The sequence below is a fragment of the Ammodytes marinus genome (genome assembly GCF_949987685.1).
Source record: "Ammodytes marinus genome assembly, chromosome: 9".
Taxonomy (NCBI): Eukaryota; Metazoa; Chordata; class Actinopteri; order Uranoscopiformes; family Ammodytidae; genus Ammodytes; species Ammodytes marinus.
In genome coordinates this window covers 22,518,523-22,532,544 of record NC_137213.1, presented here as the reverse complement: position 1 = coordinate 22,532,544, position 14,022 = coordinate 22,518,523, and the positions used below count along the sequence as shown (strand labels likewise).

At 41.7% G+C, this 14,022-nt stretch overlaps 2 protein-coding genes across 3 annotated transcripts in view; both read left to right on the top strand.

The window, feature by feature from the left end:
• Positions 1-106: 106 nt before the first annotated feature.
• ednrba (endothelin receptor Ba) lies at positions 107-6,732 on the top strand. Its single transcript, XM_080033602.1, has 8 exons — positions 107-347; positions 1,068-1,542; positions 2,525-2,637; positions 3,495-3,699; positions 4,271-4,420; positions 4,810-4,943; positions 5,041-5,149; positions 5,784-6,732. The coding sequence occupies exons 2-8, from the start codon at positions 1,129-1,131 to the stop codon at positions 5,916-5,918; spliced, it is 1,260 nt and encodes a 419-aa protein (XP_079889728.1). The 5' UTR covers positions 107-347; positions 1,068-1,128; the 3' UTR covers positions 5,919-6,732.
• A 5,524-nt stretch (positions 6,733-12,256) lies between these two features.
• LOC307256033 (ETS-related transcription factor Elf-1-like) overlaps positions 12,257-14,022 on the top strand; it is a 9,853-nt gene continuing 8,087 nt past the window's right edge. For both annotated transcript variants that reach the window (XM_080034897.1, XM_080034896.1), the window contains exon 1: positions 12,257-12,481. The gene's annotated coding sequence lies outside the window, so the exon portion shown is untranslated. The remainder of the gene's footprint in view (positions 12,482-14,022) is intronic.

Sequence of the window (14,022 nt, the reverse complement as noted above, 5' to 3'; positions counted from 1 at the left end):
CTGCTCTACATAAGAAAGAGGAGGGGTTGGAGGGCAGGGATCAACTCAGCAGACTCTTGAGGCTGGGTATACACTGAGACGCAGTTGCAAGTATAGTGGAGAGGAGTGCACTACCAGAGGGAGCTGACTGAAGCCTCTGGATCACACAGCTGGAGCCTTTTTTGCAACGTTGACGCCAGTGACACAGAGAGGACAGCTTGCCGGGGGAGATGTCTGGATTGTCACTGCTGCCGGGAACAGCACCCATACGCCTTTGGAACTTTTCTCTGTCCTGAGAGCTTGACAGTTATTGGGAAAGTTTAAGACAAGGCAAACAATATTGGGAGGATTTCTACCTCAGGAGTTAGGTAAGTAGCAAAAAAAAAAAAAAACAGATCAGTCATTGGGAGAACATTAATTGACTGATTAAAGGACTGTATACAATTTACTGTGGTGGTGAGAGGGGCAAAACTTTATGAAAAAGAAAAGGGCTTTTACAGTTTTCTTTGAACACTGCGACACCATCCCCAACATGTCATAATAATATTATCGTGTGTGTCACAACCTTATTATCTAAATAGAACATGTGATGTGCCTCACTAATTAACTCGTTAATAGACCCCTGATACAGACACAGGACTGTCAACCATGTCGCAAGTGCAAGTTGTCTTTTTAACATAGCTATTTATGTAACTTTTAACTATTTTGCAAAGAAAAGCTGAAATAATAGATCTCCAAAAAAGTATTAAAATTTCTCCATCTTCAGACAAAATTAAAATGACAAACATCATCCCCTTTGTCCTCTCACCCCCTAATAACTTGTATACAGTCCCTAAACTAAAAATGACCGTAGTTAAAAAGTTTCTGCAAACGCATTCTACTTATGTGTGCGGGTCTAAACGGTGAGTTTTTGTTGAGCTTATATGGAGATTACAAATGAGTGAGCTCAAGTGACAAATACATTTTGGTGCCTAAAATCCCTGCAAGACATCAAGTTTATTACTTTTTTTTTCATATAATAATATTCCTGTGGTCATGTAACAGGCCTGCATACATACAGAACATTTCTTCTGCAATTTGTGTTCCAGGCGCATTAAAAGAGGATCAGTCGTTGGATAAAAGACATATTTTTACAACCAATACTCCAGGATGAAGAAGACTCATCTCCTCTGTTTGGAGTTACTCCTCTTAGCGGGTCACATGCTCATGACCAGTGGGCAGTTGGAGCCAAATAAACCAGTGCCCCAGGATCCTCTCACAGCTACCCAGAGACCCAGGCTGGTAGAGAGAGACGCACAGACTCTCAGGCCCAACAACACCAGGCCCCGTCACTGGCAGCCTCCGATGTGCACCGGACCCACGGAAATCCGAGACACCTTCACGTACATCAACACGGTGGTGTCCTGCCTGGTGTTTGTCGTGGGCATTATCGGTAACTCCACTCTGCTGAGAATCATCTATAAGAACAAGTGCATGCGTAACGGGCCCAACATCTTGATCGGCAGCCTGGCACTGGGAGACCTGATGCACATCATCATCGACATCCCCATCAATGTTTACAAGGTGAGTCAAGTCCAAGAATATGGATGACTATAATGTTCATAACATATACGCAAAAAGTAGCAGGTTTGTTTTCAATTTTAAAACTGCCTTAGCTTTTATGATGAATATTTCTTGCTCTCTGGCTGTGTGTAATATCCCTGTGTGTAATTACAACAACTTTTTAACGTCATACACCAATAATCTTGCTACATATTGGACTCAAATCCTTTACACAAACACACCCATTTCCTAACGCATTCATGCAAGGACACATACACACACTCTTGAAGAGGCTACAGAGACGTTTTTTTTTTACATGTTATTACTTTACTGGAATCTGAGTCCCTCTATATCACCTCCTGTCTCTAATGTTATTATCTGTTCGGCTTAGTGTGTACATGCATGCGTGCGTGCGTGCGTGCGTGTGTGTGCGTGTGTGTGTGTGTGTGTGTGTGTGTGTGTATTTCCGTGTGTCCGTGCGTCCGTGTGTGTGTGAGATTGAGAGCCCAAGCATCTGTATATTTAGGTAAGCATGTAAAAACAACTGGTCATGGCTGCATACCAGAGCAAAGTGAGACAGGGTGGTATGGGGACGTACAGGGCTACATATGATTCAAATTGATCCACACTCACATTCCAGTCGCCCATCAAAGCACACATGGAATGCCCAATATTGGACAGGTTTAGCAGAGTTGTGTTGTTGTACTCTAGCTCTCTGGAACACAGGGTGCCTTCAGGTCAAAGAGAACCTCACTGTGTTTTCAAGAAAATACCAAAAAAACCTGCCAACCTTAATAAACTTGACAAAGAGGAAAAAGAAAACTCTGGATCTTAAAAGAAACTGATAAGTTCAAATACACGCATGTGTGGTCAACTCAGCATGCTTGAGGCTATGGAAAACAACATGGGGCCAGATGATATGCTTCACATCCCTCATGATGATTGAACTCAGTCATCAACTGTTTCTGTTTCTCTCACTCTCATCTCTCTCTCTCTCAACCAGCTCCTGGCAAAGGACTGGCCATTTGGCGTGGCACTGTGCAAGATCGTGCCGTTTGTCCAAAAAGCCTCAGTGGGAATCACAGTGCTGAGTCTGTGTGCTTTGAGCATTGACAGGTAAACACGGCCACAACCAATTGAAAAATACCCCATCACTATTAGCTTCTATTCTCATTTCCTAACAGTCAGGGATAACAGAAACACATTAAGAGCAATGACCTCTGACCTGACTTTTGGACCTCCTTAATCAAATATGGTGATCTATGTATTGACAATCATTCTGCTGCATTAGCCAAGCTTGTCTTGATATAATAGTTACATCCATTGTGAGCATGTGATAAGGTTTAGGAGTTTACATTTGCTGGTCTAATTAAAATGTATTTTTTTTCATGTTCATAATCTACAAATGTCACTTTAAGCCTTTAAGGTTTATAGGCTAGAATTAACCTTTTTTTCACAGTTAGACATCATATCTGTAAAGAAAAGCAGAACATATTGGAAAACATGCTTATTTGTTGAGAAATAGATTAAAAGACTTAAAAGCCTACCACTCTTATTTATGTATGTCCAGTAAATATGAAGCTGCAGCCAGGACATGGTTAGCTTAGCTTAGCTTAGCACAACGATGGGAGAACTAGCTAGGTTCTGTCAAAGACAGAAATTCCACCCAGCAGCAATTGTGAAGAATATTAATTCAAACATTATATATTGTGTCTGTTCAGTCAGTGCAAGACTAGAAGAGTTAAAACAGCATGTTGTAGTCTTGGGGAGTTTTAGGGGTGATGGTTTGCTAAGCTAAACTAACTGGCCACTGGCTCTAGACATATTTATTGTACAGACAATGCAGTAGTATCGATCTTCTTAGCTACCTCTCAGTAAGAAAGGGAAAAACTTCTAGCAATAAATATTTTCCAAAATGCCAAGCTATTCCTTTGACTTGTTGGTTAACTCACTACTAATCCTGGATCTGTCAGATATCGCGCCGTGGCCTCTTGGAGCCGTATCAAAGGGATCGGAGTTCCCAAGTGGATGGCTATTGAGATAGCGCTCATCTGGATATTATCCATCCTCATGGCTGTGCCAGAGGCAGTAGCCTTCGACATGATCACCATGGACTACAAAGGAGACATCTTGAGGATCTGTCTGCTGCACCCTATGCAGACTTCGGCCTTTATGATGGTAAGCCATGATCTGCAGACCTTCAGAGGTATCTTATTCAGTGTAAAGGTGGGATAATAGTCTGTTGACACAGCTGTGAACGCTGCAAACCTGCTAATGCACATAGAATACGGACTGACATAAACATACCTACATGGCAGACAGATGTTGCCGCATATGCCTGTATGAATATATGTGCTTAGGCCTACTTAACATATTACACTCAGTCTGACTGTGAAAGCTTTCTGGCTAGATCAGGGTCAGACAGAGTTTACGGATAAAGAATAATCGACAAACAGCAGAAAAGACCCAGGTATATCAGAGAAGTTATCGGTCTCTTGACTGTGAAAGGAATTTGTAACATATGTGGGTGTACGTGTGTAGTGTGCGTTCACATGTCTTCAATCAACCTTCATCAATGAAATAAATTCCACTGAGGTACTTTGATTAGGTGATTAAGTGCACAAGGCTGGAGTACCTCCCTCAGGTCCATGCTGAGGATTTACTTCTGACATGGTTCAACTTTACCTTTAAGTCTTGAACAGATGTTTAGGCCTAATCCAGAGCTATTGTCCAATTTCTGTCTGTCTAGTTTTATAAGAAAGCAAAGGACTGGTGGCTATTCAGCGTATATTTCTGCCTGCCGTTGGCCTGCACTGCCATTTTCTACACCCTGATGACCTGTGAGATGCTGAGGAAGAAGAATGGTGTCCAGATCGCGCTCAGTGACCACCTCAGACAGGTTTGATGATGGCGTTTATCTTATTCAGCCTGTGTTGTTGTTGATTACTGAGTGTCCATGTATGGAGTGGCCAGAGTTAAAAGAAGGCATTTCTCTCATTTCGTGGAAGAGCGACCACAAAACTGGAATATTAAATGATGTTCAAATCTTGACACAAGACCATTCACACACTCCAATTAAAGCTATCACATTGTGCCTTTTTACCATGCCAACCAACACTTTATTTGGATTTGTGAAAAACAGAAACTGTTAGACAAAGTTTCTAAGACAATTTTCAAGGATAAAAGACTGCTTTGTGTCAGGATCTCTCCACGGTCCTTTCTGGGCCATAGCTGTCAGTACAATCTGTTACTATATACACTGATTTATGTGTGCCTGTGTGTGTTCAGCGAAGGGAGGTGGCTAAGACAGTGTTCTGTCTGGTTTTGGTCTTCGCTCTGTGCTGGATGCCTCTCCACCTCAGCCGTATCCTGAAGCTCACCATCTACAATGAGGGGGATCCCAATCGCTGTGAACTGCTCAGGTAAGAAAGAGAATACATGAACAGGCTAAACTGGATCAATTGATAGAAAAAACGTTCCTTCTGGAATAGTTAGGAGATTAATGTGTCTCTGTTTAAGTTTCTTTTTGGTGTTGGACTACATTGGCATCAACATGGCATCTGTCAACTCCTGCATCAACCCAATAGCCCTTTACATGGTCAGCAAACGCTACAAGGACTGCTTCAGGGTAAGGAGCAACTTAGTTGTAAGATTTGCCAAGTCAAAATGTGTTAAAGAAATAGTTTGAAATGTTAGGTAATACACTCACTGACCTTTTTGCCAAAGGTAAGATGAGAGGATCGATACTATTATCATATATATATATATTAATAAAATGAAGCTATAATACCAGCAGCCGGTCAGCTTTGGTTAGGATAAGATTGGAAAATGAAGGGGAAAGCTAGCCTAGCTCTGTCTGAAGGTTAAAAGAAAATCTCCTCTGAACAATTCTAAAGCTCATTTAGGCACGTTTATCTCATTTGCATAATCCGTATATAAAGCTCAAGACACCAGATTGTGTTTTTTTGGGACGCAGTAACTTCTGTGCTTAGCTAAGATGACCTGCTGTCGGCTCTGTCTTCATAACGAACGACTGGACTTGAGAGGGTATATCAAAATTTGTATCCAACGCTTAGCAAAGAAAGCAAATAGGCTAAGCATATTTTTCATTTTCAAACTATTTTGAACAACCTTTAAGGCTTTAAGGAAAAAGAAAGAAACCTCTAGCCATTTTTCCAAACTATGAACCCATTCGCAGGCTAACCTGTTTCTCTCAGTCTACGCCTCACAATCTCTCTCACCACTTTGTCTTCCCTTGCTAGTCCTGCCTGTGCTGCTGGTGCCTACCAGCCGAGATGCTGATGGATGAGAAGCAGTTGTGCATGAAGATGAAAGTGACGGATCGAGCCTCTGACCAGAGCAACTCCCGCTTGACCAACAAATCCACTACAGCCTGAGTAGGGACTACGAGTCGGAGAGGAGGAGCTGTTTAGGACAACAAGAAAACTAAATATTGAAATACGGATGAGAATGACCATTATTGCCTCATCTACACACATCGTATGAAGTATGCTTAAAATTTTGAACAGACAAGCTTTTGGACACTCTACATTTTGGACTGCTGCACACTCTTCTTGCCCAAAAAGGAAGGGGCATCAGTGCACTTCAAAAGCTGTATTCTGGGGTTGCTTGTGGTGAAGTCGTTAGAGCGTCCCTAGAGGCTCAGCCCTCATCGCAGCAGACCCGGTTCCAATCTGAACCATGGTCGGTTCTCTGAATATCCAGCCCTCTTTGCCCCATTTCAAATCTGTCAAAAAAAAAAACGTCCAAAAATAATAATAATTTGAAAAAGGCTGTATTCTTGGAGAACAAATGTAAGATTTGTCAAGCAGATAGAGAATTGAGCGGTGGCCAAGTTCAGCACAAGTGTTATGTCAAATTTGGGTTCAAGGGTGGATTAGCAGCACAGACAGGTCATCGGGCTCGCAGCCTAGATAGTGAATGTTACCACACACTGCAGCAGCTTCAATCTAATGCTCTGGTTTTATTTGTTTGTTATTTTGTAATGTGTTTTGTAATGCAGCATACTTTATCAATTGTTACATTAGTGCCTTTAAATGTTTGTGTTTTTCCCCCTATATCAAACTACTGATGTTGTGTGATTTTAGCTGTGACCATTCAGCTATTGTATTATACTGTTCAATTGTGGGCCTGTTCTTGAGGCTTTATGTGTTTTGTAACTGTATCTGTTGCTCCATGTTATCCTAATCTAACTCCTTACCTTAGCCAGTTAACTTTTTGCAATGAATAAAATATATGAAACGAGAATTAATAATGACCAAGAAATATGTCCTTTTTTGATTTTCTAGTCATTATCTGTTCAGACATTCAGTCATAATCACTTATGACTGTTAATAGTTAATATTCAAGACTTGCGTGTGTGTGTGTGTGTGTGTGTGTGTGTGTGTGTGTGTGTGTGTGTGTGTGTGTGTGAGGGGGGGGGCTTTGATTTAAGTGTGACAGCAGGCGGCATCATGTGATGGTGAATGCTAACACAGAACGTTACTGTGATGTCTTTATGCTTCTCCCCACAACACCCCTTCAAAATCACACACACACACACACACACACACACACACACACACACACACACACACACAGCTCTGACCTGGGAATGTTCCTTCAGGCTAAACCAGTGTCATGCATGTCACATTAGCTGTCAAAGAAGCTCTCTGTCCTGTGATCTCTCACCACCCCTCCTCACAACTCATCTCTTCATTGCATCTCCTTGGCTACCCTCTCGCTACTTTTCATGCCCGATTTTTCTTGTTTTTTTATTTCTCTTCCCTGCCCTACCATCTTTGTTTCTCTTCCAGTTCTTTCTGCATTCCTATCTCCACCGCTCCCAGTAACCCCTCTGCCCCTGTTCTTCCATTACAGTTTCAAACAATTCAATGTGGTCTGACATTAAATGAAACTCACCGGTGCCGTTATAGCAGCCCTGAGTGAAATAAATCATATTCAGTACATTCCACAGAACAGATGTATCTGCATGTGGTGGACACTGGCATTGGGCCTCTCCTGACTGTTGAGATCATGGCTACTTGTAAAAGGTGGCAAAGAAAGTTATTCCTGTAGTTTATGCTAACACTTTGCTTCAGATTCAATAGGTTAACAAATAGAAACATCGGAATATAGGCTTATTTGATTTACAGCTAAGAATTTATTGAAAAGAATAATGTCTCTCTTTGATAAATAGGCTACGAGACAACAAGTAGCCGGCTAGCATGGCTCCGTCCAAAGGTAAAACAACTTGCGTACAGTGCCATCACCTCCTTCACTCATATATTATATCTTGTTTGTTTAAAATGTACAAAAAAAAACAGACAACAGGTTATGATTTTACAACAGGTGCTAAGCTAATTTCACCGGCTGTTGACACTGTGCAAACTCGGGAAACCGACAAGAAACGGGGAAACAGCTAGCATGGCTCAGTCCAAAGGTTTTTTAAAAAAAATCTGCTCATGAGAGTTTTTCTTTACTTCTCTCACAGCGTGGGACTAGATAAACTAGATATAACGTGTTATTTTGGGAGCTTTAGTGGTGCTGGGAGGCACAATTAGTTGCCGTCTTACAGTGTCAGGAGAGCTTCCCTGCTGTAATTTATTTTAAAGTTCATCCCTATTTTGCTCTGAGTGCTCTTAAGTGTAAAATTAAGTTGTACACTCATTTAACATTTCTTCTTCTTACACACAGCTGTAACTTTATATCTAGGCCTCAGGTCTTGACGGTTAATGGAGGAAATCTCTCCACAGTTCACATACTGCTACAGCAGCCTTCTGCACAGAGTTAATTTCACTTTTATTGCCACTGGGAGCCAGAAAATGAAAGCTGCAAAACCGGCAGCTGAATGGTGCCAGAAGGTTAATGAGAGAGAAGCAATAAAAGCCATTGTAAACCTTTTGATAGACTTATCATTTTAGCTTGGCTGAGACCTTCTTTGCACTCACCAAACATTGTGGATTTTTCTTTCATTAAACGCATTGAACTCTGGGAGTAACGCCGAGGCTGGAAGTCCTTCTCAGTACATACAAACACACACACACACACACACACACACACACACACACACACACACACACAAGCACATTTGTTTGTCTTCTCCTCCCCTCAGTTTTAGAGGTCAGCATAACGTGCTGGAACATGGCTGGAGGATTGATATATTTTGGGTCTGGGTCTCAGATTTGTGGTGTGAACAGACGGGTTTGGAATTTCTCTGCAAACATTCTTTCTTGTTTTGTTTACCCTAACAATCAGTTTTGTTCCAACAAACTGTATTCACAAGCAATTAACAAAAATGACATTCAACATTATGTTTGAATTTCATGTAAAGACATATTGACAGGGAATGCTTACTCATTTTCTTAACCTTTGGCTGCATATTAAACCATCAAGCATGGAGAACAGGACCGTTTAAGACCTAAATATGCAATAATTTGTGATTCTTCTACCTTATTTGGCTCTCTCTCTCTTTCCTGCCTTATGGTCTCATCTGAATACTGCTGCGTCTGACAGAATTGCAATAATTAAAAAGCATATGCACAGCTCTTGATGTACTGTATAAGATGCTGGCTTCATTCTTATTATAACAATGTTCTGGATTGAATGCACGAGGGGGAGAGCTTTCAATCTGGCATTACTTCTACTTACATTTGAGAAGAACAAAAGAAAGTATGCTTGATGGGTGTGAAAGCGCATGTGTGCGTGTGTGCGTGTGTGTGTGTGTGTGTGTGTGTGTGTGTGTGTGTGTGTGTGTGTGTGTGTGTGTGGAACAACCATGGAAGTACTTCAAGGGAAAAAATTTGAACCAAGCTTAAACTAGAACCCTCACGCTGCCTCTGAGAGCCCAAGCCTCTGCATCAGCAGCATCATGTGTGTGTTGACACCAAGCTAGATGCCTGGAAGTGTGCATGTGCATGTGCATGAAAATGCTTGCTGCAAATTCTTATCTAATTTGATTTGCTGTTCTTGGTCACACACCATTGATTTTATACACTTCAAGGAATGCTTGATGAATGACACAAAAACGCAGCTCATCGCTCACTTCCACAGATGTACAAATGTCACGCACTTGAACACATGTATAGACAAACCAAACACACACACGCACACACACACACACACACACACACGCACACACACACACACACTTACTCGGCAGAGCAGTAGAAGCAACAGAAGGTGAGCAGACGTGGCCAGCAGAAGGAATTCATCAGAATTGACGTACCATGGTCGCATTTCTCTCTTCTGTTTTTCCCCTCAGTTCTACATCAGGGGGCATTCAAACTCTGTGTCACAGTCCCACACTGTTGATGAACATCCCATGTATTGATTTTCAGACTAAATATGATGACAAATCTATAGGGCCGCGGTGCAAGATAAACACTGATTTATCAGCCACACCTGTGCTGCGCAGGATGCTCAGACCCTAATACTAAATAAGCAAATGTGCAGATGTCAGGAAGTAAATACTAAAATGTAATTTAAGTACTAAAAGTAAAAGTACTGGATGCAGGAAAAAAAATTCCCCTGTGACTGCTAAACTTTTATATATTATATCAAGACTACGGAAATTATTTAGGTGGTGATAGGGGGCTGAACCTAAATAAATAAAAAACAAAATGTCTCAATAGAACTGCTAATGTGCATCGCCAATGTACAGAATAAAACCCTGATACAGAGACAGAACTGTTGCTCTGTGTGTGGCAAAGTGCAGCCATGAGCTATGTCGCAAGAATAGGCTGTCTCGATGTAACTATCTAGGCTGGGGGAAATACATTCAGACAACCTTTCAGCCAACCAAAAAAATAACAGTATCCTCCCCTCCTCTGACCCCTTCTCCCTTTCTCATAATTTTTATACAGTCCATAATCGGTCCAACTTGAGACAGAATGCATGTGAATTAATAAGACCAAACAAAACTAAATCATCAGATGACTTATGGTTTGTTTGTGATAAAGAACATAAACTGAAAATAATGATCGTACTTCATTTTTTGGGCGGATTGGATAACATTTAGGTTATCAATAATTTTCACGATAACAACATCGCCATACCTCTCTATCACACACATGTTGAAATAATAAAAAACTTGCCCTCTGCTACTTTATAAAAACATTATGGGAGTAAACCCTCTTTTTGAGCCAAACCAGCAAATTCTTGAGGCTGCCTGCTGTTGCACTAGTGAGGAGGACAAAGGGGAAAGTATGAAGGAATGAAGAAACGGGGGGGGGGGGACTTGATTTATTCTGCTTTATCAGTCCAACTCCACCCACTTACACAGGATTGATACAGAACAGATGAAAGGTAGAAGAATAATGTTTTTGAGAGTGATGTACCTCGCACGGATCTGAGAGATTGAAATGTTAGACACCTCTATCCTTTTCTTCTCTGCTTTTTTTATACAAATCTGCATCAGTTTCCACTCACATCTCGTGGTCCTCAATAATAAATAAAGCTGTACATATTTTATGCATTGAAATTTTGTCAAAGATTTTATCATGCTAATACGTATTCCATTTTTTAACTGTGTGTTTGTGAGCATGTGACGGCTATGGACAACAAGCTATAGTGCGTAACTTGTGTCGCTCCCATGAGGAATTCTGAGTAATTACAACAACACTGTGAGCGCATCTACATGAGGTAAGGCTTCAGTGCTCACACATGAATTTTATTCCTTCTGCTGTAGGCCTAGGTCCAGGTTTTGTCTTAGCAGTAGAATCAACAACATTTTGTGGGCGTCTTGAGCTCCTGCGCCAGTATCGGAGGGGGGGGGGGGCAACACCAGTTTGTAAACGCTGCCATACTGAGAAATACAGAGAGAGTATTTATGAGGCTGATAGGCTTAACCATCTTTGTGTCAACTCATTTGGCGATGGCTTGAATGTAACAGACATTCATTTCTATGAAAAGGTACGCACTATAGCTTTACATTAAGTTTACAGAAAGACTGGCTACGCAACCGTTACAGCAGTGACAGTACACACAGTCTGCGAGGCTGGTTGGCTGCTGAGGGCCCCGTTCTTTACATAGTGCTGACGATTTCAGAGAAAAAGCGGTGTCAGTGATCACCAAAGCCCTTAGAATCACTGAACAACACTCTGGGGTATATGGTCAAATAGGCTTCCTCATTTAGTGTTAATTAAAGGAAGGAAAGGGTAATGCAAGGACACAACAGCACACTTGTTTTTAAGTGTGCTGGTGCAAGGTTTTGCCACTAGGGAGCATCAGGGACTGGATAAAAGCAGACATCTGTTTCACTTTATGCATCTATCTTCCCTGCTGTGTCTGTCTGCAAAACCCCATTCTATCCCTTTGTCTATATTTTCTGTATATGATTTTTCATACCCATGTTTTCCATATGTCTTAACATCAACTGTAGCCTACAAGGCATCAAATAGAACACCATAGTTGTAAAGAATTCAAGTTTTTTTTTTTTTACGCTGAGATAATGATTTAATATATTTAGCAAGCTCATCATTCATCATCCACTGCCAGTCCACCTCCACCCTCATATAAAGCACTCAGCTGTTTGCAGATCAGGTGCTCTGCTCCTGGGCTGCTTTACATTGCAAATACGCCTGTGTTTACATTTGCTCCACACTGACAATGGTCACTATGGGTTACCTTGACTCACAACACAGGTAACCAATCAGAGCTCGAGGGGGGGGGGGGCAGTTCTCTGGAAGGGGGAAAAAAAGAAAAGAAAGAGGAAGTAGTAACTGACAGAGGAGAAAGAAAACAGACACTACACGATCTATACTGAACTGACCTAAAGTCTGTATTGCACTACGCATTAGTGAGTGGACATTTGTGAAGAAGGGGAAGCTGATCCCAGGTCTGTATACGCAGATGAAGTGTTCCTGTTTGCCAAAAGGGATGAGAGCAATTTCCGTTTCTCTTCTGGATCCTCCAGGCAGCAGCTGCTCTGCCACATACAAACACAGGCTGTAAACACAAGGTAAGCCCGCCACTTCTTATTCCATAAAAACAGGCCTACTGCTCTGTATAATAGTGTCAAATACTTCAGACCACAAAAGGGAAAAAAGGCGCGAGAAACTTCTTTGGTCGTTTGTGATGCATGACATGTGCTGATGAGAAAGTGAAAGTAATTTTTTAGAGAGAGAGAGTGGGTGTAAGCTTCTGGGTATGGTTGTTTCAACACAGTTTACACACTGTGCTAGAAGTGTTTGTTAAAACATACCACGTATGATTTACTGTAAACGACAGCTGAACCACACACACACACACATACGCCTGCCAGGAAGGTCGTAAAACATACTGTAGGTGTGTTGTCACCTCCAACATTCTCTCTCAACCCTCTATCAACACACTATACACACACATGCACACACACACTCAGCCATATTTCACTGTGTTCATTTAACAAGGCCTCTGTTACCCCAAGCAACAACAGGGGCTTATCAGCTGCTCCCTCACTTGCCATAGCCTACTGTTATCAGCCTGGCCTAGTTCACACATACACACTCTCTGCCCCTTTCTGTCACACACACCCGCATTCTCTCTCTCTATCTCGCTCTTTGACTCTCTCTCTCTCTCTCTCTCTCTCACACACACACACACACACACACACAAACTTGGGAATTAATGTTATGGGGGCTTATCAGCGTCCTTAGGGGCCTGGCAGCCACTTCACAGACTCAGATCCCGGTGCCGAGGCCACAGAGACAAACCTATGTGACCGGAGTGCTGATGAACACAGGCTCTGTGCTGTTAACAGACATTCTCTATGGAAGCGGCAGGCTGCAGGGCACACTAACAATGAACATATATACGCATGGCACAATGGCAGGCGGCAGTGGACACAGCTCAGAGAAAGCAAAAAAAATGCTTTTGTTAGGCTTTGTGACACAAGATCAGTGGGCTCTCTCATAGTGTTGTTTGCCTCTACACTACACAAACAGCAATGGTCTGTTCTGAACTTCAGTCAATGACACTCAGTTAAGCGTGGCGGCTTGCCATGCCATAAAATCCAGAGCCTGATTTTCAGGTTAGGAACGTAGCTTGCGGGTTAATTAAGTTCAACCAACGTTGCAGAACGACTTCAGGCCCAGTCACAATAAGGCTGTGAAAAAGAAATCTGTTTATTTAAAAACATCCTTTTTCTACATGCTGCTGCCACCACCACCACTGATTATTTTCTCTGAAATTCCCTGAGCCCAAGGTGATGACTTCAAACTGCTTGTTTTGTCTGACCAACAGTCTAAACCCCAAAGATATGCAGCTTGCATATCGTGGATCCGCAAATATTCACATTGAAATAGCTGCAGCCAGAGAATTCCTGATATTTTTTTTCTGTTTGTGAATGTTTATGAAAACTGTTACAGATGCTCTTTCAATTCCATTCGCTCAAAGCACAGTTTCAGCTCGTATATCTCCTATAACCAAACTTTCCATACTGAATACAAAGCATTACCTTAAAAAGGATTATTTTGTGTTTCCTGTTGATAAATAAATAATGTTTCTCTTGACTAACTTAAT